At 43.6% G+C, this 25,024-nt stretch overlaps 1 protein-coding gene across 1 annotated transcript in view; it reads right to left on the bottom strand.

The window, feature by feature from the left end:
* GRHL2 (grainyhead like transcription factor 2) overlaps positions 1-25,024 on the bottom strand; it is a 136,403-nt gene that overhangs the window by 17,229 nt on the left and 94,150 nt on the right. The window contains exons 10-14 of the mRNA XM_015428264.1: positions 20,972-21,059; positions 20,735-20,871; positions 18,362-18,393; positions 14,881-14,972; positions 3,064-3,149 (exon numbers count right to left, since the gene is read on the bottom strand). Of these exons, the coding sequence (XP_015283750.1) occupies positions 3,064-3,149; positions 14,881-14,972; positions 18,362-18,393; positions 20,735-20,871; positions 20,972-21,059 (435 nt within the window). The remainder of the gene's footprint in view (positions 1-3,063; positions 3,150-14,880; positions 14,973-18,361; positions 18,394-20,734; positions 20,872-20,971; positions 21,060-25,024) is intronic.

A 25,024-nucleotide genomic window follows, 5' to 3' on the forward strand; every position in this document is an offset into this window, starting at 1 on the left:
GCAGCCAAATCAACAGCCTGCTCACAACTTTAATGCTGGTAGCTCACAAAGTAGAATTTTTGCTCACAGGACTTCACAGCTTAAAGGGAGCATAGGTGGGGACCGATCCTATGACCTTGTTTAACCCCGTGTTTTGCCTCCTTCTCTCTCTCTTTTTAATGTATTCACCACCTGCTGTAAGACTCTCCTGCCAAACACTGCCTCGGCTGAGGCCGCTTGATCCATTCTGTAGTGTCTCATGAAAGTGGAGAAGGATGCCCAGGTTGCCGCTCTACAGATCTCTTCCACCGTGGCCCGCGTGGAAAACACTGCTGTCGTTGCTGCTGCTCTTGTGGAGTGCACCGTCAGCTGGCCTGGAGGTGTCATTCCCTGCACCTCGTAGGCTTTGGCAATACATTGTCTGATCCAGTAGGCCACCGTGGCCTTACAAACCTTTTTGCCTTGATTGGGGGCACCATATGCCACGAACAGTGCGTCTGACAGTTGAAAGGCCGCCGTCCTGTCCAGGTATATACGTAGAGCCCTACGTACATCTAGGTTATGTCAGGTCTTCGCTTTAGGATACGCTGGATCTGGGCAGAATGAAGGTAACATAATAGGCTGGTTGAGATGGAAGGCCAAATTAACCTTGGGGATGAAGGATGGATCCATCCATAAGGAGATGGAGTCTTTCTGGAAGATGCAGAGCTCTTTCCTTGCCGATAATGCGGCCAGTTCGGAGATCCTCCTGGCCGTTGTCACTGCTATGAGAAAGGCGACCTTCCACGACAGAAGGTGAAGCTCGCACTTCCTCATGGGCTCGAATGGCGGCTTTGTCAAGGCGTGTAAGACCTTGTGAAAACTCCACGTTGGAAACCTGTGTTGGACTGGAGGGGATAGTTGGGTTACTCCCTTTAAGAACTTTTTAATGTAACGACTCGTGGACACCTTCCTTCGTGCCTCGTGTCCCAGACATGCTTGTATGGTCGCCACCACTTGTCGCTTCAGTGTGTTCGGCCGAAGTACCCTTTTCCATCCTTCAGATAGAAACAGGATTACCTCCTTGTCCGTGGCCCGCAGAGGGCGGATCCCTTTTGCGGATGCCCAGCGTGCGAATGTCCTCCAGGTATGATTGTAGATGCAGTGGGTAGATGGCCTTCTTGCCTGCAGCATGACTTCGATTACCTCACTTGGAAACCCCATGTCCTCTATTCGTGCACGTTCAATTTCCATGCAGTTAGTTGCAGCCATATCGGGTCCAGGTGGAGAATGGGCCCTTGTTGAAGCAGATCCAGCCTCTGAGGCAGCGTCCACCGTCTCTCGGATGACAGCTGAACCAGATCCGAGAACCAGGGCTTTCTTGGCCAGTGAGGAACCACAAACACCACCCTGGCCCTCTCCCGTCGTATTTTGTTGAGTGTTGCCCCTATGAGGGCCATAGGAGGGAAGGCGTACATGTCGACTCTTTCCGCAGCTGGTTCCTGGCACCTGTCCACTTGATGGTTCTTTGAGCTCACTAGCAGGTCCATCACCGGAACACCGAACCTTTGCATGAGCTGGGCGAAGATCTCCTTGTTCAATGTCCACTCACCCGGGTCCAGATCCTCCCTGCTTAGCCAGTCCACCCGGAGGTTGGAAATGCCTTTCAAGTGTTCCGCAGTAGTGTCGAGGCTTCCACAAAGAGGGATTTTGACCTGGTGCCTCCCTGCCGGTTGATGTGCGCATTTGTGGACATGTTGTCGGTGCATACTAGTACGTGATGGTTCTGTACATGCTGCTGGAATGCTCTCAACGCTAGTGTGACTGCCCGAAGTTCCAGCCAGTTGATGTTGTGAGAGGCCTGGTTTGGGGACCATCTGCCTTGTTTGACAAGGTGATCCCAGTATGCACCCCAGCCCCTCTTGCTTGCATCTGTGGTTATCACCAGTTGCTGGGGCTGGAGGAAGCTAATGGTCTTGCTTAAGTTCGCTGGTGCAGCTCACCATTGCAGCTCACTTTGGAGCCCTTCTGATATTTGTATTCAGATGTGCCATTTTTTGGCAACATCCTGCTGGAAGGGGAGGAGAGTCCACTGCAAAGGCCTGGTGTGGAACCATGCCCACGGAACCAAGTCGATTGAAAGCTTCTACACACAGATTGAAAAGCTTCTACACACAGGATTCCACCTACACTAGCCTGCCTTTTCCCAAGAGTCAGACGAAAGGGTACAAGGTCTGCTCATCACCAGAGACAGGCCTCACAAGCAGGTACTCTGTCCTCTCCCAAAGGTAGAGTTAAACCACTCTGCCATTCTACCAGGCAGAAACAAAGATAAGAAACAACTGTGAAACAATAACTAAGCAATGTAACCAGCTATATTGACGTCAGCTTATACCACAGAATAATCATCCATAGGGTCAGTAGAAAGACTCTTAGTAAGGTGCAACACTCTGTTCAACCATAATCCAATTAAGGTACAATGAAAAATAAAGTTCACCAAAATTTAAAGTGCTCTGTGCTGCCAATTAGTCCATTCATAATATGTAAGCTTCCAATAGAGACTTTCCCAAATATTCCAACTTCAAACATAGAGATGTGATAAATAGCAACTTGTTTACACTGCAGGATGATGATGATGTGCAATCTTAGGAATAGAACAGAATGTCTTTCTATGTGTCCATTTCTTTCCACATCTCACAGATTTAATTTACAGCTGCTTACAGGCACAAGGGCAACTTCTCCAATCTCCCTGAAGCCGACCTGAACTAAACTGCTTCTGTGCTTCCCTCCAAAGTTCAATCACCCCTCTGAAAGGTGATTGGATGATGGAGCAGCACTCCCATAGGTACAGGGATGAAACAGGGATGAAACAGCTGAGTGGCTTGTTTTCCCTTTCAGGGGCAGGAGACCCTCCTCTCTGTCACGCCAACCTGGGAAATGAGCACCATTGACATGAACACATATCCCCCTGGCTCCCCCACACGCTAGCAAAAGTACAAAATGTTCATTTATTTGGTCTTCCAGCAAAGGCAGAGTATACAGGCTTGTTTTTTTGAGGGAAAAATAGCGTAAAAGCTAAATGAGATAGGGATGGCAGACACTTACCGCTTCCATGAGGCCTTTTACAGTGGGGGACTTTAACATCAAAGCATCAAACACTTCATCAGCCTCTTTTCTCACGTAGAGCAGCACTGAAAAGGACAAGAACCAAAGTTTAGAGCAGATACAAAACAGTCCTGCAGTTGAATTACTTCCCATTTGGTCCAAAACCTATCCCTCTTAAAACAAATGACAAGTGAAGAAAGCCAGAAACTATTATTAAAAACACATCTATCCCATGTAATAAGGACATTAAGATGGCAGGATGAGTGTCAGTTGATTTGGGAAAATTCAGTCCTCTGCAAAGTTGCTGCAGTCTAAGCCTATTGAAATCTATGAGTTTAGATTGGAGTATCTCTGCATAAGGAGCTGCGGTGGCTCAAGTGGTTAAGACGCTGAACTGCAGGCTGTGGAAGGTCAGTAGTTCAGCAGTTCGAGACCCAAGTTGCCGCATGACGGAGTGAGCTCCCGTCTCTAGTTTCAGCTCCTGCCAACCTAGCAGTTCGAAAACAAGAAATTGCAAGTAGATAAATAGGTACCACTTCGGTGGGAAGGTAACGGTGTTCCGTGCGCCTTGGGTGTTTAGTCATGCCGGCCACATGACCACGGAAACGTCTTCGGACAGCGCTGGCTCTTCAGCTTTGAAATGGAGATGAGCACCACAACCCTAGAGTCGGATTTGACTGGCTTTCGAGCAAGGGACCCTTTACCTTTACCTTTAACTCTGTATAAGATTGCCCTGCCAGTTCCCCCCCCCCCGAAGCACTACCTGCATACCTGCTGCTCATTCCTAAGCACTTGCACTAATGTTCTGTTATAATTGAATGGTTTTGTTGTTGTTCAGTCGCACAGTCGAGTCCAACTCTTCGCAACCCCATGGTTCTTCACAATACTTGGACCCAATTCCCTCTTCATGAAAAGAAACCCCATTTGCAAAAATAGTTACTCCTATCAAAAGTCAGCATCCTTCCTTATATGGGTTAAAGTATGGCAAACAGAAACAAGTATGATGAAAAAAGTATATCAGAACCTTAAAATATTACTTGCACAAGAATATCCCGACTCCATATACCACTTTCACTGCAATGCTCCAAGGCTTAGTGGCAAAACAACTATCGATAGTGCTATTTTTAAAGTGGCTTTGAAATGCTGTAGGTGGTTTTATGTATACAAATTTTAAAATTCTAAAACTAATTTCCATAGTATCATGGGATTTTATAGAATTTATGGAAGTTTATAAAATGTTGTCTATTAATATTGTTTATGAGTATGTTTATTCGTTTTTATTGTAAAAATGTTTGGTCTAAATTATCTTGTAATTATATGTAATGCGTCTTATAGTAGCTGTTTGTACATCTGGCTTAAGACCTCTGGTCAATGAAGCTAATAAATGAAAGGAAAGCAATGCTCCAAGAAGACCAACAAGCTGCACATTTTGTGATGTACAACGGTGCAGATCGTATAGATTTTCTCTCAGGATGAATACATCTCAAGCGGCAAGCTTGTACCGCACCCTTTTTGAGGTGCTATCTCTGACTGCGCAGCATATAACACATATTTTATGCTGTGGATAAGTTTGCAGATATCTACAAGGAAGTCCTAATATATGCAATTGTCAGTTTTCTTCTTTAACTGGATTTATCCTTAGGACTTAAAATAAAAATGATTCCAAGTCTTTCTTATAAAATGTTATATATATTTTAAAAAGAAGAGCTTTGTCACCTCCTGGCCTGAATTCAGTTTTGAAGATACCTGTTTGTTTAAGATGGAGCCTGAGAGCAGTTTTGTGAAATCCAAAAGGTAGCTCACTAGTTGGTTCATTTAGTTGGTCCTAAATTGGTTAGCTCAAGATGGGTAGCTGTGTTAGTCTGTCTAGTAGCAGTAGAAAAGAGCAAGAGCCCAGTAGCACCTTAAAGACTAACAAAATTTGTGGCAGGATATGAGCTTTCATGAGTCATTGCTTACTTCTTCAGATACAGCTAGAACGTGAGCCCATCTGTACTATACACCGGAAAGTGGAGTGATTTCAGCTAATGAATGACATTAGCAGGCAAATGACAATAGGAGATGAATGATAATAGCAGGCGTGATTAATTAGGTGTGATATAGGGGTAGTAGGCATGGAGTCTCGATTAAGTCCAGGTGGATGTATGGTCTTGAGCTTCATTATCAGTTGCAATTGAGTTTATACTCAATGGATTGTTTGATGTGGTTGGGGTGGTAGCTGGAGGCATGTAGATTTGTCAGTTCCCAGTATAACGTGATGCTTATGTGTCCCTTCTGTATCCATACTGTGGTGTCCAAGAAGTTTATTTCTTGTGTAGAGTAATTCATAGTTAGATTGATGGTGGAGTGGAAGTTGTGGAAAGCCTGGTGAAATCTCTCAAGGGCTTCTTTGCCATAGTTCCAGACAATAAAAATGTCATCAATGACTCTCAAGTAAAGGAGAGGAGTCAATGGATAGGAATTCAGAAAATGCTGTTCTAGATCCGCCAGGAAAATGTTGGCAAACTGTAAAGCCATGTCAGTGCCCATGGCTGTGCCACTGATTTGTTTTTGTTTTTTTATATTTTATTTATTAAGTTTTCTAAATATACATCAACATCAAGCTATTCCTTCATTATAACAGAAATGTGCGTGCAGCCTCTTTCCTTACAAATTCTCCCAATTAACCCTCCACCTTTAACTTCCAGTTGTACAGTTTTTTCCACTTTTTTTCAAAAAGTAGGTTGTCTTCTCCCTTCAACATACAAGATATTTTGTCCATTTCGGCAATTTCAAAAAACTTTTGTATGACCTCTATCTTTTCCGGTATTTCTTTCTTCTTCCAATACTTGGCGAACAGAATCCTTGCAGCCGTTATACAATGTAACAACAAATATTTTTCTACTTTCCCAAAACCCTCTGGAATCATATCAAGAAGATACAGTTCTGGTTGAAATGGAATAGTTACTCCCATAATTTCTTGCAACAATTCAATTATCATCTTCCAATATTTCTTAGATTTGTTACATTTCCACCACATGTGGATATAGGTACCAACATTCTGCCTGCATTTCCAACATACGTTAGAGGTTGCCCCTGAAAATTTTGCCACTCTAGCCGGATACAAGTACCACCTCAAAACCACTTTATAAATGTTTTCTTTAAAAGCAGTTGCTCTTGTAATTTTCATATTAGTATCCCATATCCTCAACCAACTATCCAGTTTTATATTATAACCCAAATCTTTGCACCATGCTGCCATACTCTGTCTCACCACTTCTTCCTTCGTTTTAGCTTCTAACAAAGTTCTGTACACATTTTTTATAATTTGCCTTCTCGGCCCAATCCAGATTTTGTCCACTTCAGAGGGTTTATCATAAAAGCCTTGTTTTTTATCTTCCCTATATCTTGCTTGTATCTGAAACACTTGTAGCCAAGAGAGTCCCACATTATTATCTTTCAAACCTTCCGTGGGTTTAAGTTCATTTCTACTATCCAACAAAGTCCTCATAGCAAATTTTTATTTCATATTCATACAGACTTGGCAACACGAAAGCTTCAATAGGGGACACCCACTTTGGTATCTTAACGTAGAATTGTTTTTTAATATCTCTCCATACCTTTACTAATGTTGCCCTTATATAGTGATTTTCAAAACTTTTCCTACCCTTATCATACCAGATCGTGGCATGCCAGCCCATCGGGAGGTCATGTCCCTCCAACTTCAGTAACCTACTGTTCACTAATGTTGCCCATTCTTGTATCCATACCATGGAAGCAGCTTTATAATATAGATGCCATTCCGGAAAACCCAACCCTCCTTTCTCTCGTCTTTCTTGTAATAATTTCATTTTAAATCAGGGCTTCCGGGATTGCCAAATAAAAGCAGATACTAATTTCCCTAAGTCTTTGAAAATTTTTTGATTTTTAATAATAGGCAACGTCTGAAACAAAAACATAACTCTAGGGAGGATACACATCTTAATTGTAGCTACCCTACCTAATAACGATACCCCACATTCAATTCGGCACAGCCTGATAACATTCAAAGAGCTTTCCATGGTCCAGCAGAGAAGGTGGAGGTGCGGGGGTGGGGAACTCCACCCTGCTGGGCTCCGGGGGCCACCTGGTCCGGGTGAGCAAGCACCATCCTGAGGGCTGGGGGAGTCTGTGGGTGGGGTCCGGTGGGCTCCAAGGGAATGGCCATAAAGGATAGGGGCAGGAGCCTATAGAAATACAGAAAGGAGGGCAGGGAGGGGTAAGAGGGGAGCTCCGCCAGCAGTCCAGGGATGACAGACGGCAACAGAGAGCCAAGATGGCAGCACATTGGTTGAAGGGGAAGAGGACCTGGGTGAGAGGACCCCTCCCCTCCCCTGTCTGAGGCCATGAGAACTCCGTGGAGATCCCACGTGGCGTGGTAGAAGGTGCTGCGATCTCAAGCATGCAGGTCGGGCGTGACACACTGTATGTGGGAAGAGATTAAGTTAAGAGTGGCCATCCTCAAGTTCATCGAGGAACCCACACAGGGAAGAAACCATGTAAGTGCTTAGCCCCCCAAAAGAGCCTTTTCTCCCATTTCACTCCTAAAAGACAACCACAGAAAGCACTGAAGACATGTAAACTGTTGTAGAAAGCTAGAGTCTACACAGAAACCATACCCTAACCGGGAAGAAATGTTACAAATGCTCAGACTGTGGAGAAAGCTTTAGCCGTGTTGAGAAGATCAAGAAGAGCCCACAGGGAAGTGAAGAAGGGTGGGAACTGAGCTCTGCTGGTCGAAAGATCCGCTTGATCTCTTCTTTAGCAATGAGGCGTCATCATCCCCCCCCCCCCCCCGGGGAGGAACCCCATCAGTCCTCAGTGTTTTCGGCAAGAGCCCGAGGCACAGACCTGACTTTCATGTTCCTCAGAGATTCCCTGCATGGGAGAAACTTTCCTGTAGATGGTTCTGGTGAGGTTCAGAAAGGCTGAGAATGATAATTTTATTATGATAAAATGTTCATAGAATAAAACTACTAATGTTCATAACATGAATAAAACACAGAACTATTTAAATTGTTATATCTTAGTTGTTTAGAGTTTGGGGCTTTTTTGAGATTACCTTCTTCTATCTTAATTTCACTTACTATTTGCTTGTATTTCTCCTGTTTCTGTTTTCTTAACCAAATTTCTTGCCTAAGTAATCTACCCCTCGCAAATGCCTTAAAGGCATCCCACACTACAGCCACATTTATTTCTGGTGTTAGGTTTTGTCTAAAAAAATGCTTAAATTCTTCTTTACATTCTGCTACAAATTTCTTGTTTGTTAACAGCCACGATTTCATCGTCCATCTTGTCGCTTTTGGTATATCTTGTAATTCCAGCATCACTGGGTTATGATCCGCAAACGTCAATGGAAGTATCTCCGCTTCTGTTACGTCCATAAGAATTGTACTTGATGCCCAAATCATATCGATCCTAGAATATGAATTATGACGTGACGAGAAATAAGTAAAATCTGATTTATTTCCGTTGCTGACCCGCCAAACATCTATCAGCTTCAATTCTTCAATCATCCGAAGAAAGGCCTGTGGTAACACGATAGATTTCCTCTTTTTTCGCCCCTGGTTCTTTCTATCTTTTTGTGCGTCAAGGTCCGCATTAAAGTCGCCTGCTATGTAGATTTCGTCTACCGAAAAGTTCGTTATTATATCTCATAGTTTCTGGTAAAACTGTGCTTGTCCTTGATTCGGCGCGTAGATGTTAACTACCATTGCAGATTTATTTTGCCTTCTAATCTTTACTATTAAGATTCTTCCATCTTTGGCCTCAAACAACAATTCAGGTTGAAGATGATGTTTCACGTATATAGCCACACCTCTTTTTTTACATATATCTGACGCTCTAAATGTTTTCCCCAATTTTTTACATTCCAAAAATTTTTCATCCTCTCGTTTAATATGAGTCTCTTGCATACAAAATATATCCGATCTAAGTTTAATCGCTTGGTGAAAGATTTTTCTTCTTTTTTGAGGAGAGTTTAGGCCGTTCACATTCAAAGAGATTATTTTAATCTTCTTACTTCCCATTGTCTTTATGTTTAAGTTCTTCTTCCTTTTTCTGCTGTGCTCTTGTGAGAACCGTCAGTGGGTTGAGTCTATCACGTTTCCCTCTTTTGAATCTTTCTACTTCTTTATTCTTCTTTTCTGCTGTCTCAACATCCAAGTCTTCCTCTGAATCTGAGAGTTCTCCTTCTTCTTCATATACATCCTCATCTTGGCCATATCTTTTTAGAAATTCTTTTTGTTTCATTAAAGAACTCACTCTATGATTTTTTCCCTTATACAAAAAGGTTAAACCCTCAGGTATCAACCACCTATACATGATTTCATTTTTTTCTAAGGGATTCAGCCAAGTTTTGGTATTCCTGTCTCCTTTCTCGAACTCGCCAGGGAACCTCCTTCAAAACCCTGATCTCATTTCCTTGTATATTAATTGTTGTAACCCTCGATTTTTCTAGAATTTTGTCCCTTATTGTTCTTTTATGAAATCTCACATGAACTTCCCGGGGCACCCTATTTCTTTTTGCGTAGGCCGAGTTTCGTCTATAGACCAGGTCAATCTCTTGTACCATCTCATTTTCAGCAATTTCTAAGACCTCTGCCAATGCCTTAACTATAATCTCTTTGATATTTTCGGTTTTACTCTCTGGTATATTTTGTAGCCTGATTAAAAAGGCTGCTTTCTCAAACTCTAGAGACATTATAGATTCTTCTAGGGAGTCATATTTATTCCTCAATTCCTGCATCTGTTGATCAGTTGCTTCAAACTTCTCCTCTACCGCATTTCCAGCCTGGCTTAGTTTAGCAATATCTTGTTTATTTTCCGTTATTTGTGTTCTAAACTCTTCCATTTGTACAGCTATATGTTGTGTAAAAGACTCTAGTTTTGTTTGTAAAGGCTCTATTGCCTTCGCCATCAACTCTGGTAGCATAGTTTGTATTGCTAGTGTCATTGCTTTGTTTATACTTTCGTTTATTTGGGTGTTTAAGTCTTTAGTTTGTGATAAGTTGGAGGCTACTGTCTTAATCTGCCCAGGTGAATGCGCTGACCCTTTCCTTGCACCACTCGCCATTTTGGGTTCTTTCAGCCCCACCGATTAATCCACTCTCTATAGTTTTCAACCTGTCCAATTGCTCACTTATAATCTGTTATGTTCTTATCTTCCAGTTATCTTAAAATAACTTTTGAAATTATTGTCACCGATTCCCATCAGTGCCCCACACCCCCAAAAAAGAGAAGAAAAATAATAATAATAATAATAGTAATTAGTTTAACACTTTTCACACTCTCATCCACTTACACTCACTGGCCTCACACCAAACACCTCTCATTCATCCCTTCACTCTCAAATATTTTCAGTTATAGCCATACCACTCCTATCTACCTTCCGTTCTCAGTCACACCGGTCGTACCATCCAACAGTTTAACTAAACAGAGTAAAGTCCCTTTCACTCAGTCCATTCACCTTTAACTACAGTCTATTAAAGTCTTTTGTCATTTCCAAAGTCAGCTTTTAGGTCGTCTTCGTCCTCTTCTTCCCAATTCTTTCAGTTCTGGGCAACTCAACACCATCCAGACTCAGCCAATCAAAAAGCGATAGTTCGATAAATCCAGAAGTAACGAAATCTAGGTCAAGCTGCTACTTGCCCGTTCCAAATAAATTCCTGTCGCCACGTGTCCACTCAATCCGGATCTTTGCTTAATAACCCCTTCCACCTCTGCTTGTTCTCCTACAAAATCGAAGCACCGTCCTTGACTCAGCCGCTCTCTCTCTTCTCTCAATCCCGGTGCTCGATTGCTTTGGTCTTTAGGCGTCCTCGGGCGTTAGCGCAGCTCCGCGTCTGTCCGCTACCATCGCCAGCTCTCTCTTCCTCTCGGGGAGACACCACACAACTGCAAGTAAAGTTCTTCAGCAATCTTTTAGTTAGTTAAAGTCTTTACTGCCGAAGCACATCCTTGGCTTTCCAGCTACCGCTCTGGGCTCCAAGCACAGTGGCTAGCCCTCTTGTCTTGACCCGTCGCCTTGGTGGATTCTCAGAGTCGGGACGTGCCGCCGCCGCCGTCTCAGCTCCAAAACAGCCCACCTTACACATGTCTCCCTCCGAGAGCACTTGGAGGGAAAACTGTTGCCAGTTTCCCTCTTTTACAGATCAAGAATACAGCTCCAGGCACCGAGCTAAGCTCAGAGCCATTCGCTGTCGCCGCGCCGGAACCGGAATCCCCCGCTGTGCCACTGATTTGGAGGTACAAGTTCTCACCAAAATTGAAGTAGTTATGAGTGAGAACAAACATGCAGAGTTCAGTGGCAAGTTCTGCTGTGGTGTTGTCAAGGATGATGTTTCTAATGGCTTGTACTCCACCCTTACGGGGGACGTTGGTTTACAGAGACTCAACATCCATAGTGGCTGGAATGCAGTTTTCTGGGAGATGGTTGATGGACTGCAGTTTTCTCAGCAAGTCTGTGGTATCACGGACATAGCTGGGGGTATTAATAACATATGGTCTCAGGATAGAATCCATATATCCTGATATTCCTACAGTGATGGTGCCGATGTTTGGGACAATGGAATGTCCAGAGTTGCCAGGTTTATGTATCTTTGGCAGGAGGGAGAAAGTGCCCAGTCGAGGTTCTCGGGGTGTATCCATATAAATTTGTTCCTGTATGTGTGTTGGTATTGTCTTCATGATTTTGTTGAGTTCTCGCTGGTATTCATGTGTGGGGTCTGAGGATAGCGGCGTGTAGAAACGGGTGTTTCCCCTCCCGTTTCAGACCTCTGATACCCCCTTGACTTCCAGGAGCAGCATCTCAGTGGGCATTCCGGGCTGCAGCAGAAGTGTGGGGAGAGACGAAGGCCACAGGCAATGTTTGACTGGATCCAAGCAAGTAAGCCCACAGTCTAAAATTACCTAGCTTGTACCACTGTAGTTCCTTCAAGTAAACAGCAGCCTGATCCTACTCACTATTTGCTCAAGCTACACTGTAAATAACATGCTTTCAAATATGGCATTGCCCCCACATCTCTGTCTTCACTTGCCTTTGTTTACACCTTTCTGTGTTTGCTCTCTTCTTTAAATTGTACTCTCCGTCTTTTTCTCTGCAATTATTATTGTCCAGGAAGCATATATCAAATGACAGCTCTGTTACTGATGGGATAATGGCAAACCTGACTCACTGTTATGTTTATGAAGGATGCAGGTTTGAACTTCTGAATTTCTTCAGCAGGCTGAATGGACTTCTGTCACTGATCAGATCACACTAATCAGATCTGATCAATCATCCAGAATGCTATGCCCAGTGGGGTGTCATTCAGATTGCCTCCCAGCCACGGCTGCATCGCGGAATTATAGAAAGAATGCAGACGATGTTGAACAACAGTTCTCCGTGTAACAGACAACCAATCAATGGCTAGCTTTATGTAACAGAATACTGTGGCCAAACAGAAGGAGATGGATGATTTCACACACTTTCCTTCACCCTCCCCCTCATGCAAAGCCTTCGAGATAATTACAGATTTGAGACAAATCATAGCATTTGATCCAAACCCGCAAGTTATGGTGTGGGCTGGCCTTGCAAGTGCAGCCTAGGATTTCAAACCATGGTTTATTCCCCACTTGGAATCATAAGAAGAGCTCTGCTAAATCCCCTGGCCTAGCACTCAATTTTCCACCAGGTCTATCCAGGTGCCCCCAGAAAGCCAACAAGGAAAGCATTCTGGTTCACTGGGAAAGTGAAAAACATAGCTTGTTGGTTCAGATGTGATGGGAAACTATGATTTACCAGAAAAGCTGAAATTTCCAATTAGCTGGCCATGTCTGGAAGGGCTGGGGGTAGAGAAGGGAGTTTATGAGCCTAAGGACTCCTCAGGCTTGGCCATGTAGTGACAATCCATGCCTTGCCCTGACATCTGAACTAATCTATCTATCTATCTATTTTATTAAATTTATACCCCGCCCTCCCTTCGAACAGACTCAGGGCAGCTCACATTGGTTTTATATCAAGACATTCAGACTTTGACTAAACTGCAGTACCTTCCCAGCCAAAGAATCAGGATTTAATTGGCCCTCGCTCAGGCTTAAACCCAAAACCTGGTTGAATGCCAGATCAGAGGCATGTGATACAATAAAAGAAAAAGAGAGAGACTCTACAAAAACTAATCACATCTCTTGAGATTTTCTGGGAAAGATTTCTAGACGAAAGGACATGATCTGCAGGAAGCCACAAGCTCCAGCACCTCTCATTTTAGACTTCAGGGGCTTCTTGGAATGACTCCTGATTTCTAACGCTCTGTGCCCAAGTTTGCAAAAGAGGGTTCCTAGAAGCAAAGTCCAACCAAGGTCCCAGGGAGGCTGAGAGGAACTGCTATCTTATTTTTGAAATGTGGGAACATTGTGTTGGCATTAACACATGCACCATTAACAGCTCCTCATCATGTGCCATATGTGATCGTAAACATTTATTTTTGATAAAATGCAAATGTGTGCATAATTACGTATACTGGAGTGGGCCTTCTAACCTTTAAACTTGTCAACGGACAGCTACTGGCTACAAGAAGTCCATGTCCAAAAGATATACAACTGAAAATATCTAGTTTTCCCCTCCCAACAAATGCTCCCTCTAAGCTGTGGAGTCTTGTGAGCAAAAATCCTACTTTGTGAGCTACTAGCATTAAAGTTGTGAGTGAGCAATTTGGCTACTGTATAGTTTGCTCTGGAGCCAACCCACCTGAGCTAAGATAAAAATGTGTGAGCTGGAGGCTAAAAAACTGTGAGCTAGCTCACACTAACTCAGCTTAGAGGAAACACTGCTCCCAACACTGTATGCACATCCTGGTGTGTGTGTACAGAGGTAACAGGATGCAATATGGTGTATAATCACAAGTTTGCGTATAAAAAATTAACTCATCCTAAGCAGAGTTACACTTTTTAATTGATGTCAATGGGCTTAGAAGGGTGTAACTCCACATTGGATGACAATATAAGGCATTCATTCTTATAAATTTCATAAACAGGCCACAAATAGTACAATGCTGCATGCCACGTGAGTTATAAATGATGTATTTTATGGTATTCCCACCATCGCCCCCCCAAAAACCCCCAGGAATAATACTCCCCTCCCTCCAATGGCTTAATTGAAAATCTGACATCTCTGGGCATATCAAAACCTAACACATTCATTGTGGCATATGCTTCTGTGGAACAGAACCCGGTTGATCAAATGCATGAAGTGTGTTATCGGCGAGCAGATATTCAGATGCATTCACAAACACATAGAAGTGAAAAGAAATTATAAACTGTGGCCAAAAGGTTGTGAAATGTAAGAGGAACATACTATGGTTTTTATACAAAGTTCATACATACACAAGCTAAGTACAGCAATCATTCACAACAGTGGGAACTGTAATGGGGGAATCCGTGTTGGAGATAAACCATTCACTTTTTGGATCCACTGTTTATAATTTTCCCCTCTATGCCTGTGTGTATATATCTGCCAAATGAGGATACGTTCCATGCCTCTGGTGAAGTGGGCTCTGGTCCATCAACACTCTTTTATGGTTTACTTTATCATTGGTAACTGATCATAATGGTGTTCACTGAAAAAAATAAATACTTTTGATTGCTTTTATACATTCAAAGACTGGGGATTAATGATTTTAGCAATCTGTAGGTTTTATATTTAAATGCTCTGGTGGTACCCCACAACCGTGCTTCCACTCAGAACCAACTATTATTTTCTCTTTCCCTGATTACCATAGAATCAAAGAAAAAGAGACATAGTGCCTGAGAACGAACATGTACCTCTTTTGGCTCCTTCTTCTTTTATTTGCTTCAGTGGTGGAGGGCCAAACTCTTCCTCTACTGGCCGGAATATCCTTTTAGCTAAGATACTTCTGTTGGAGGATAAAATAGACAAACAAGCTTTATAATACTGAACCAAATCCAGTGTTCTGTATAACAATAACTGAGCATGTAATACTGTCTGTGCTGTTAAAAACATAAGAAGAGCCCTGCTGGATCAGACCAGTGGTCCATCTAACCAGCATCCTGTCTCACACAGAGGCCAGTCAGTTCCTTTGGTGGGCCAACAGCAGGGGACAGAGGCTGAGGCCTTCCCCTGATGTTGCTGCCTGGCTCTGGGATTCAGTGGTTTAGTTCCTCTGAATGTGAAGATTCCCCTCAGTTGCCATGGCTAGTAGCCATTGATAGACGTACCCTCCATGAATCTATGTAATCCCCTTCTAAAGCTGTTTATTCCTGTGGCCATTACTACATCCTTGGTTCTGCAATGACATTGGCCAAGACTACTTTGAGAGTGTACCAACACAATACACCGAACATATGTCTGGTCATGGGTGAGGGAGTGGACTCAGCATCACACGTACATCAGGGGAACTCGCCTTAAAAATTCCTTGTTCGCTTGGCACTATGAGGGAGTACAGCAAGGGAGAAGGAGTTTCTGGTTTCCCTCCCACCCCACTTTCACCAGTGCAAAGGGTGGCATTAGGGGGATCACCCTTTTCTCTGGCTCCACATGCTCCAGGAAGGACAACTGGAGCCAAAGAAAAAGGGTGAAAAGGCCTGCCGCTGCTCTTTCTGCTGGCGAATGTTGCCAAGTGTGCTTTGAATGTATTATTTGTGCTATGCTGATGTCTGCATGTCTGTAATTGTCTCTGCATTTGTGTATGTGGGATTGGGAAAAGCTGTGTGCCTTGGGTTTGCTTGCTTTGATTTGCTAGCACCTGAAAACAGCTGTGTGCAAGGCCTGCTCTGCCTGCACGCTAATGGACACACGCACTCACACCCAGACCTTCCCATCATGCCTTGGGACAAAGAAGACATTCTCCATTACAGCTCAGCCACAAAGGACTGTTGAAACAACAACTTTCCACCATTGGAGATCTTCTGCATAACATGTAACCCCTCGTATCTGGTTTGGCATCACAAAAGACAACATCCTGTTATTGCCTTCTTGGACCAGGCCAGCATCTGCAAGTCAAAGGTTGCTATGGCAATGCAACTTTGACACCTGACCAAATGGCTCCCATTGAAGTTTAGGCTTAGAATTTGAATATTGCCCCACTCCCTCCAGGTAGACGTCACCAATGTTCCCTCTAAGCCGCGCAGTCTTGTGAGCAAAAATTCTACTTTGCGAGCTACTGGCATTAAAGTTGTGAGCGAGCGATTGGGCTACTGCATAAATCAGTTTGCTCTGGAGCCATCCTTCCTGAGCCAAGACAAAAATGTGTGAGCTGGAGGCTAAAAAACTGTGAGCTAGCTCACACTAACTCAGCTTAGAGGGATCACTGGACGTCACCTCCCCATTCACCAATAGACATAGAGAAGGGGACGGATCAAGAACAGGAGGTTGGCACTCAGAGCCAGCCCTAATAGTAGGTTTTTAAAAGGCAATGCACAACTTTGTCCTTTGTTAGTTAGCTAGCCATCCCCCACCTTTCTGTAACTTAAGCTGCAAACTGCTAGCAAGCAAAGCTAGCGAGACAACCCCCCCCCCTCCACATTAGGCAACCGAAGCTCTGCTAGAGGTGATTCTCGAGTGCTTTCTTGGAAGTGCACACCAAGATAGCCCACACGTGTTTGGCTGGTCCATCCGTGTGAATAAGGATCCCTCTGGTGAGATCTTTTGTTCCTGTTTTCCCCACTGAGAAGAATTCCTTCTGCATGGATCAGATAAGTATCAACTGTACCCTTCTGTGTGTTACCTCCGTGTTAGTCTGAAGTCATTATTTTTATTACTGCTTGTTTTCTGTATCTATTGTGAACTAAAGGAACTTGAGTGTATGCGTGAGAGCATCTGTTTTGTGTGCTTGTGATCAACAATATTTAGTAAAGACAACATTTATTCATTAAACATCAGTGTGTTGTCTCGCTTCTTGGGAAATAGGAGAGTCCATTCTGATTCCGCCCTCTGGATACACGGGGAAACGAACTCACAGCCCACTGTCGTCTGTAAGGCAGAGTTGGGCCACAGGAATAATTCTCACTAGGAGGATTTCGGGTAACATGAAAGGGTGAAAGGGAAATCAGAAGCTCCTTTTCACCCTTTGCTGCACTCCCTCATAGAACCGAGTGAATGAGCACTTTTTAAGGTGAGTTCTCCTGACATATATCTGAGTGTGAGTCCAGTTGTGCACCTGTGACCAGTGTCCCCTCTAAGCTGAGTTAGTGTGAGCTAGCTCACAGTTTTTTAGCCTCCAGCTCACAGAGGTTTGTCTTAGCTCAGGAAGAACGGCTCCAGAGCAAACTAATTTATGCATTAGCCAAACTGCTCGCTCACAACTTTAATGCCAGTAACTCACAAAGTAGAATTTTTGCTTGCAAGACTCCACGGCTTAGAGGGAGCATTGCCTGTGACCCAGCATGTGTCGGGTGTATTGTGTAGCTTGGTCCTGAGAGTGATCAGAGATCAATTGGAGCTCTGAATTTTCTGTTTTGTCAGAATTCCTGAAGGACAGAAACAGCAACCGCATATACTCTTTTTCCTAGCCTAATCCCAGGTAATCTGTGAGCAGTTCTAGGCACTATTGACAGGTCTAATGTAAAAACCATGTTACTGCTTAGGTTTAAGAGTCAGTGTGTTGAACTGAATCAGTATCACTGCCCTGTTGTCTGATGTACTAATGCTGTGTGTATTTCTGCTACTCTGGGCATGGAACAGTCACTGCGGGTGTGGAGGGGGCGGTATTTGTGAATGTCCTGCATTGTGCAGGGGGTTGGAGTAGATGACCCTGGAGGTCCCTTCCAGCTCTATGATTCTGTGATTCTATGTACAAGCACCTCATGGACGCTTGCATTGGCACAAAAAGTAGCATCCTGGGAGTCTCAATTACACCCCCCCCCCCAGTTGTGAGGTTAAACTCCCAGAAGCCTGAGGAGGGAGGGGCTGAGCAGAAATTTCAAAGGAGGGGAGTCAATGGCCTCCAAAGTGCAAAACAAGCAACCCACCCCAACTATTCTGGATTAGTATAATAATACATAAACTGAAGACTTCGGTTTTCCTAGCGATGGAATTTAGGCTATCTTGCCACAGAGTTTTGCTATTGTTTTAAAGCATAAGTTACACAGAGGCTATCCAGGAGCACATGTAATCCTGTACACTAAAAATCAACTTGTTTTTTTTAACAACAAATGTGACCAAAGTTACAACAAAGCAAAGAATCCGGCTCTGCCAAGAGAAAAAACATTTAGCTTTAAATGGCATCAAAACTTTCCCCCAAGAGCCCTCCCAGCTGCAAAACCTGTGAAGCCATAAGTGCCTTACCCTTCTCGCTCGTCATCTGTGTTGTAGTAAACCTGTAAAAGCCAACCAAAAAAAAAACAACAGATTTATTGTCACAATATCATGAAAAGCTGGTACACAGGGGATCCAAGGAAGAGGCAGAGCAATTGCACGCACTGGTCCTGGTTTATGTTGGTTCTCTTTTCCTTGTCGAAAAGCATCAGCTCATTGAACCCAGCATAAGCATGTGCTGCTCATCATTCCAAAGGGATTTGCACAGGAAAAGTCCTGAATGGACTGTGCCCTTTAATAGCCTGCAGCCCCAAGCAAACTGTATGGAGTCATCTCAATAAAAACTAGGCCTGCTTAGACCGGATAAAACCAGTGAGTTGAAAAGCACCTAGTTCTGTGTTGAAATATGGCCGACATGTTAGAGCAACTGTCCATGATTGCACAATCATAACAGTTATGTACATTCTACCCTTTATAAAATTAGATACATTGGCCCACCAGGCCATTTCTGCAAATTGAAGGGGTTTGCTCACAGATGGCAACCGCCTTGCCCATTCCCTTCTGCTGCAGCCTGAAATGGCCCCCATGCTGCTCCTGGGGAAACAGCATTTTGGGGACCGCTGTAGGCTGCAGTGAGTGGAGGGAAAGAAAAAAGTAATGCTCCACATGCAGAAATGCTCAGTGGATGCAAGCAAATATTTCTTAGGCTAAAGCAATCCTCTTGCTGAAAGGAGCTGCAATGTACATGCATTTCATATTTCCATTCAAAAGAGTTCAGCTTGTGTCTGTGTGTGGGGGGAGAAACAGTGTTGATGTCTACTACAAGTCTGAGTCTCTCCTGTGCTGGAAAAATAACTTTAGGTGACAGCTATTATCAGAAAGTCTAAGGTGAGAACGATCTTCTAAATGATGGCTGATTAAAAGAAATTATGGTAACCTCCTACCCTTGTCACTTGAAACTTGGTTACACTGAACAATCTAGTCAGAGGCTGATCATTCTGCTCATCGTTGTGACTGTCTTAATATTATTTAGATTAATTATGTCCTCGTCACACTCTGAGGCAGATATGAAAGGAATGTGCCAAGACATAGGAAACAAAACTGGGGAAGTGGATGCTGTTCTCTCTTGGGAAGATGTCAAACATGGTCCAAACAGCTCAATATCAATGCCAAGTATTACTGTTAACTACTCTCTCTTGCTAGATGCATTGAGGCAATCTAATATTGTCCAGCAGGAAACGTGGGTAGAAGAGGTAAGAGTCATTGGGTGGGACCCAGACTACATTGGAAGTCTCCACTCTCTCCCCCTTCCCGCTACAGTCTTTCCTCATGCCTTCCCTCAGGGTCCCCCTATTCCCCAGGAGCAGCACTTCATGGGAATCAGTGGGCTGAAGTAGGAGGTAGGACATTTCCATTTTACCATGGGAGAAATTTAGTCTGGATCCAATTCACAGCTGCCAGGAGCCAGGTGATGACTGAACATTGTACAGAATTACTTCTGCACCTGCATTTCTGTTACCCATATTTACCCATGTTGAAAATAATGGTTAGAAATGGAGTTGCACACTGATCATTTGTGATAATGAATGGGGGGGGACTATGTAGGAGATAGGATGAGAAGAGAAGGGATATGAATGTGCAGGTCTGTGAACTGCTCCTGACTGGGCAATATTACATCTGCGCGGGACCACTGAGTTGAGAACCTGAGTTGAGACTGCACAAATTGCGATACTCCTGTAGATTTTCTTTATTTCGAGCCACATTTTGAGAAACTGAAAAGGTGTCATCCTGTGAACAAAGACAAAAACCCCAAGGTGCTTCTTTGCACACTTTTGGCTCACTAAGAATCCTTCTGTATTAACAAAGCTTCTGTTGTGGTTCACACACCTTTAATGCACATCTGTCCATTAAGACCTATGTGAAGTCGCAGGAAAATTTCCCAAGTTCTCCTTGTGTGCTGCTTTCCAGAAGGGAAAATAGTCCTTCTCTTTATTTTAATAACATTTACACAACGATTCAAAATAGGGAGGTTCAAAATATGGAGGACATGCAAACAACAACATTGAAATGACGTTCTGATTCCTAACAGTGTAAACAGGCAGTTAAAGCGCTTTGCATACTATTTTAACTCTCTGTCCTTTGTTATAATGGACAGACGCCATCATTTATCGCAATTCCTCATTCATTTTAAAACTGCTTGATTCACCCAGTGAAAGCACCGGGGCCTTACTTTGGCTGGTCGGGCTCCTCTGCCTCTGAACTTCCTACAGTGTATCAATGCTGCAGATGCAAACAGCTAACCTCCTTCAGAAACATCCACCAAAAAGCCTGCTGGGATTTTATATACTACCTGATCATTCCAGTGATAAGAATTAGGCACTTGGACTTTTAGCCACTTCCTACCTGCCCAGTCCTTTGGAGATTCCCGAAGTGAACATCTGGTATGAAAAGAACAGGCTGGGAGTCCAGGTCGGCCATTGTTTTGAAGTAGGTGATGTCACTCTTCTTCTGGAGAGGGACAGCAGCGAGTTTCCCATCGGCTGTTCATGGGAATCAAGAGAGCAAAATGAACAATCACGGATAATAAACACGGCTAAGCACAACCGAGAATGGAGTCTGGGGCGGGGGGCTCTTCCTTACCATTGCTACACGGGGGTTGTGATAGTTGGCCTTTCACTTTCTTCCTGTTTTGCTTCCTCTCTTCATCTCGAATCTTCCTCTCGGCACCCTGTCATGAGAAGGGAGCTCTTATGGCAAATGCAGCTACTGTGCATGGAACAGGGAGGAAAGCCTCACAGCTGCCCAGTCTGGAGCACTGCACAGACTTGCACACAATCATTGCCCATTTCCTCTCATTCCCCTCCCCCACACAACGCCCCCCATTCATTTTCAAAAGCAATCAAGTGTGCAAATAGGGATGCCAACCTTCAGGCGGGGCCTGGAGATCTCCCAGAACTGCAAGCCATCTCCAGAGTGCAGAGATCAGTTCCCCTGGAGCAAACGGCTGCTTTGAAGGGTGGACTCTGTGGCATTATACTCCACTAATGTCCCTCCCCTCCCTGAAATCTGCCCACTCCAGGTTCCACCCCCAAAAATTTCCAGGAATTTCCCAACCTGGAGTTGGCAAGCCCATGTGCAAACCTGTTTTTAACCATTATTTTCAACATGAAGTTTGAGCTAACTATGGGTAACAGAAATCATCACTGGACCCTGGCAGCTGTGCAGCTGAGATTACAGTAATCAGCTGGATCCAGATTAAATTTTCCCACGGTAGAATGGAGATTTCCTCCCTCTGGCCTCCTACTGCAGTCCACTGACCTCCCGTCCAATGGGTGTGACTGAAGCACACCAAAGTCTCCAACTTAATGTATAAGCAGTATCGTGGGTTTTAATTTATTTTTTTTAAGTATTGCATTTATTTTCTAGGATATGAAACAACCCATCTTTTTAAATTATTTGAAACATATCTCAAGCCGGGCTAACCAACAGTTTCTCGAATGAGGCCTTCTGCAGTTATCAGGGGTTTGGGACCCAGGAAGCCAGCAGGGCACCATTCACTCCACTCACTTTAATGGGACATGATCATGCTACGTATTTTTGTCTACAGGTAAACATGAGAGAACAAAGAGGTAAGGGTGACAATGATTTATTATTTCTGTATCACTTTTTATGTGGAAAAAACTCTATTAACTTTGTTTTGCTCAACAACTCTTTGTGCCCAAGCTCATCTTTTAGACGTTTCTGACTTCCTCAGTCTCCTATTCAGAAACAGGGAAACTGGAATAAGCCAGAGGCAGAAACACAAAAGCTTCAGAACACAGTAGTTCTCGGCCTTTTATTCCTAGTCCCATCCAATGTTCCCTCTAAACCATGGAGTCTTGTGAGCAAAAACTCTGCTTTGTGAGCTACTGGCTTTAAAGTTGTGAGCGAGTGATTTGGCTGCTGCAGAAATTCATTTTCTCTGGAGCCATCCTTCCTGAGCTAAGACAAAAATGTGTGAGCCAGAGGCTAAAAAACTGTGAGCTCACACTAACTCAGCTTAGAGGGAACACTGGTCCCCGCTCCTCCACATTTACTTGCAAAAGCATGGGATGAATCAACTGATGCCAGCAACAGAAAGTAGAACATGCAAGTAGAACATAAAAGGCCATAAACTGTTAGAGTCAAGCTTGCACATGATTTTTTAAAAAGTAAGATGTTTTCTGTATAGAGCCATGATGAGATCTCATTGGGCATCCTATGTGAAGTTCTGATCACTGTACCTCAAATAGGATACTGCACAGCTGGAGAAAGCACAGAATGGAAGAGGGCAACACAAAATGATTAAGGGGTTAGAGCAGATTTCCTATAAGGAAAGGCTAAAGTGTCTGGGAATTTTCAGTTTGGAAACGGGGGTACATGATAGCGGTTTACAAAATAATACATGAATACGGAGAACTCGGGGACACCCGATGAAGATTGTGGGCAACAGATTTAGGAACGACAAAAGGAAGTACTTCTTTATTCAATGAGTAATCAAATTGTGGAATTCACAGCCAGTAGATTAGTGGTGGCCACAAGCATCGACTGATTAAACAGATTAATGCTGGATAGGTCCACTAAGGGCTACTAGCCATGGTGACTAATGGGAACCTCCAATTTCAGAGACAGAAAACCTCTGGATAACAGAAAGAACATCAGGGCAAGGCCTTGGCCTCTCTATGCCCTGTTGTTAGACATCTAGAGGAACTGGTTGGCCACTCTGTGAGACAGGAGGCTGGACTAGATGGATCACTGGTCTGACCCAGCAGGGCTCTTCTTAAGTTCCTATGTATGAGCAGTACATTAACTCCTACAAAGTTGTCCTATGGCTGCACCCTCAGATTATACTGTACACAGAGTGTTTTTGAAAATGGAGAGCTCATTTACAAAACCAATTTTGTTCTTGCTAAAAACTCCATTGTGAAATCTATATGAAGTACTGACATGTAAATTCTTATCTGGATCCTTTGTAACTTGGGGGACATGACAACTCTCTCCTGTTGCTAGCCACAATAAGTGTCTGTGGAGCCAAATATTTGCAGGGGTAAACAGCTTGCTTATTAGGAGTAATGTGATGCCTGAGAATGCCAGCCTTTTCCTTTTATCTTCAGATGCAGAAGCCTGCAGTCCAGCTTTAAGACTAGTGCAGGTTGGAAAGCAAAGCAAAGCAAAACAACATCAGCAATGTCTGATCATTGTGACATCCTGGGCTGTATCTTAAAAGTTCTAGCCAAAATCTAGCCAAAATTAATGTGAAGATGCGGGAACAATCCCAGCAAATCACAGCTGGATATGGACCATAAGAACATTTTGTCTTTGCTGCAAGTAACGCCTTTGTCTTAAACAGACACAACGTGTGCGTGATATGCCATCACGCTGCTTCCAACATATGATAACTCCAGGGCTTTTTTTGTAGAAAAAGCCCAGCAGGAACTCATTAGCATAATAGGCAACACCCAAGAGCAGAAACTCATTAGCATATTAGGCCACACCCCTGACATCACGGCTAATTAGCATATTAGGCCGCACCCCCATGTTACCAGAAGTATGGTCATCCAGCCACACACACCTTTTGCTTCTTATTCTGTTTACCTTGTTTGTTGTCAAAACCCTGAGCTTTTTTTGTAGCAGGAACTTCTTTGCATGTTAGGCCACACACCCCTAATGTAGCCAATCCTAATGGATTTCTGCTGTTGGGTGTGGCCTATTATGCTAATGAGTTCCTGCTGGGCGTGGCCAACTCAGGAGCCAGCCGGAACTCCGTTCCTGTGCGTTCCTGCCCCAAAAAAGCCCTGGATAACTCTATGAACCGATGACCTTCAGAACATTCTATCACTAACAGCCTTGCTCAGGTCTTGCAAAATGAAGGCTGTGGCTTCCTTTCTTGAATAATCCATCTCATAATGGGTCTTCCTTTTTTCCTAATACTAAGAGTTTTACAGTGCAATCCTGTGTAGCATTAACTCCAGGCTAAGCCCACTGAACTCAGTGTAGGATTGCACAGTCAGACCCTCATCCCACTGCAGAATCAGACCCTGCAGTGTCCCCCCAAGTTTCATGCAGAAGCCTCTATTAGACAGCAATATAAGTCTGCCAGGAATCTCTCCCGCCTTGCACTTTGCATTAATATTTAAAAGCTGGTGAACAGCAAGTGAACAAGCACGCTGCCCTTCTGGATTAAGTGTCGTTTTATTGTTTCTTCGCACGGGTAGAAAGTGGGGCATAAATTCATGGGAAGCCATGCATGATCTGAAGATTTTATGGATTTAAGATGCTAATAACAGGGGGTCACAGTGTGGCTCTACAGAGCAGAGGTTCTTTCTCGCTATGTGGCTGAACCTTTGAATGTTAATATCGGTCACGCTCTGCTAGTCACCTGAGCATTATCTTAATCATTTCGGGGGCCCAGCATGGGAATGCTGAAAACCATTTCTGCATGACGCTCATAAGCATACATGCTGGTCACAGCAGTTTTCTTTTTTTTTTTTTTTTTTTTATAACTTTATTTTTAATAAACTGCTAGTCACCTGAGCATTATCTTAATCATTTCGGGGGCCCAGCATGGGAATGCTGAAAACCATTTCTGCATGACGCTCATAAGCATACACGCTGGTCACAGCAGTTTTCTTTTTTTTTTTTTTTTTTTTTATAACTTTATTTTTAATAATAATT

This window comes from Gekko japonicus, unplaced genomic scaffold (genome assembly GCF_001447785.1).
Source record: "Gekko japonicus isolate JY-2015 unplaced genomic scaffold, Gekko_japonicus_V1.1 scaffold555, whole genome shotgun sequence".
Lineage (NCBI taxonomy): Eukaryota > Metazoa > Chordata > Lepidosauria > Squamata > Gekkonidae > Gekko > Gekko japonicus.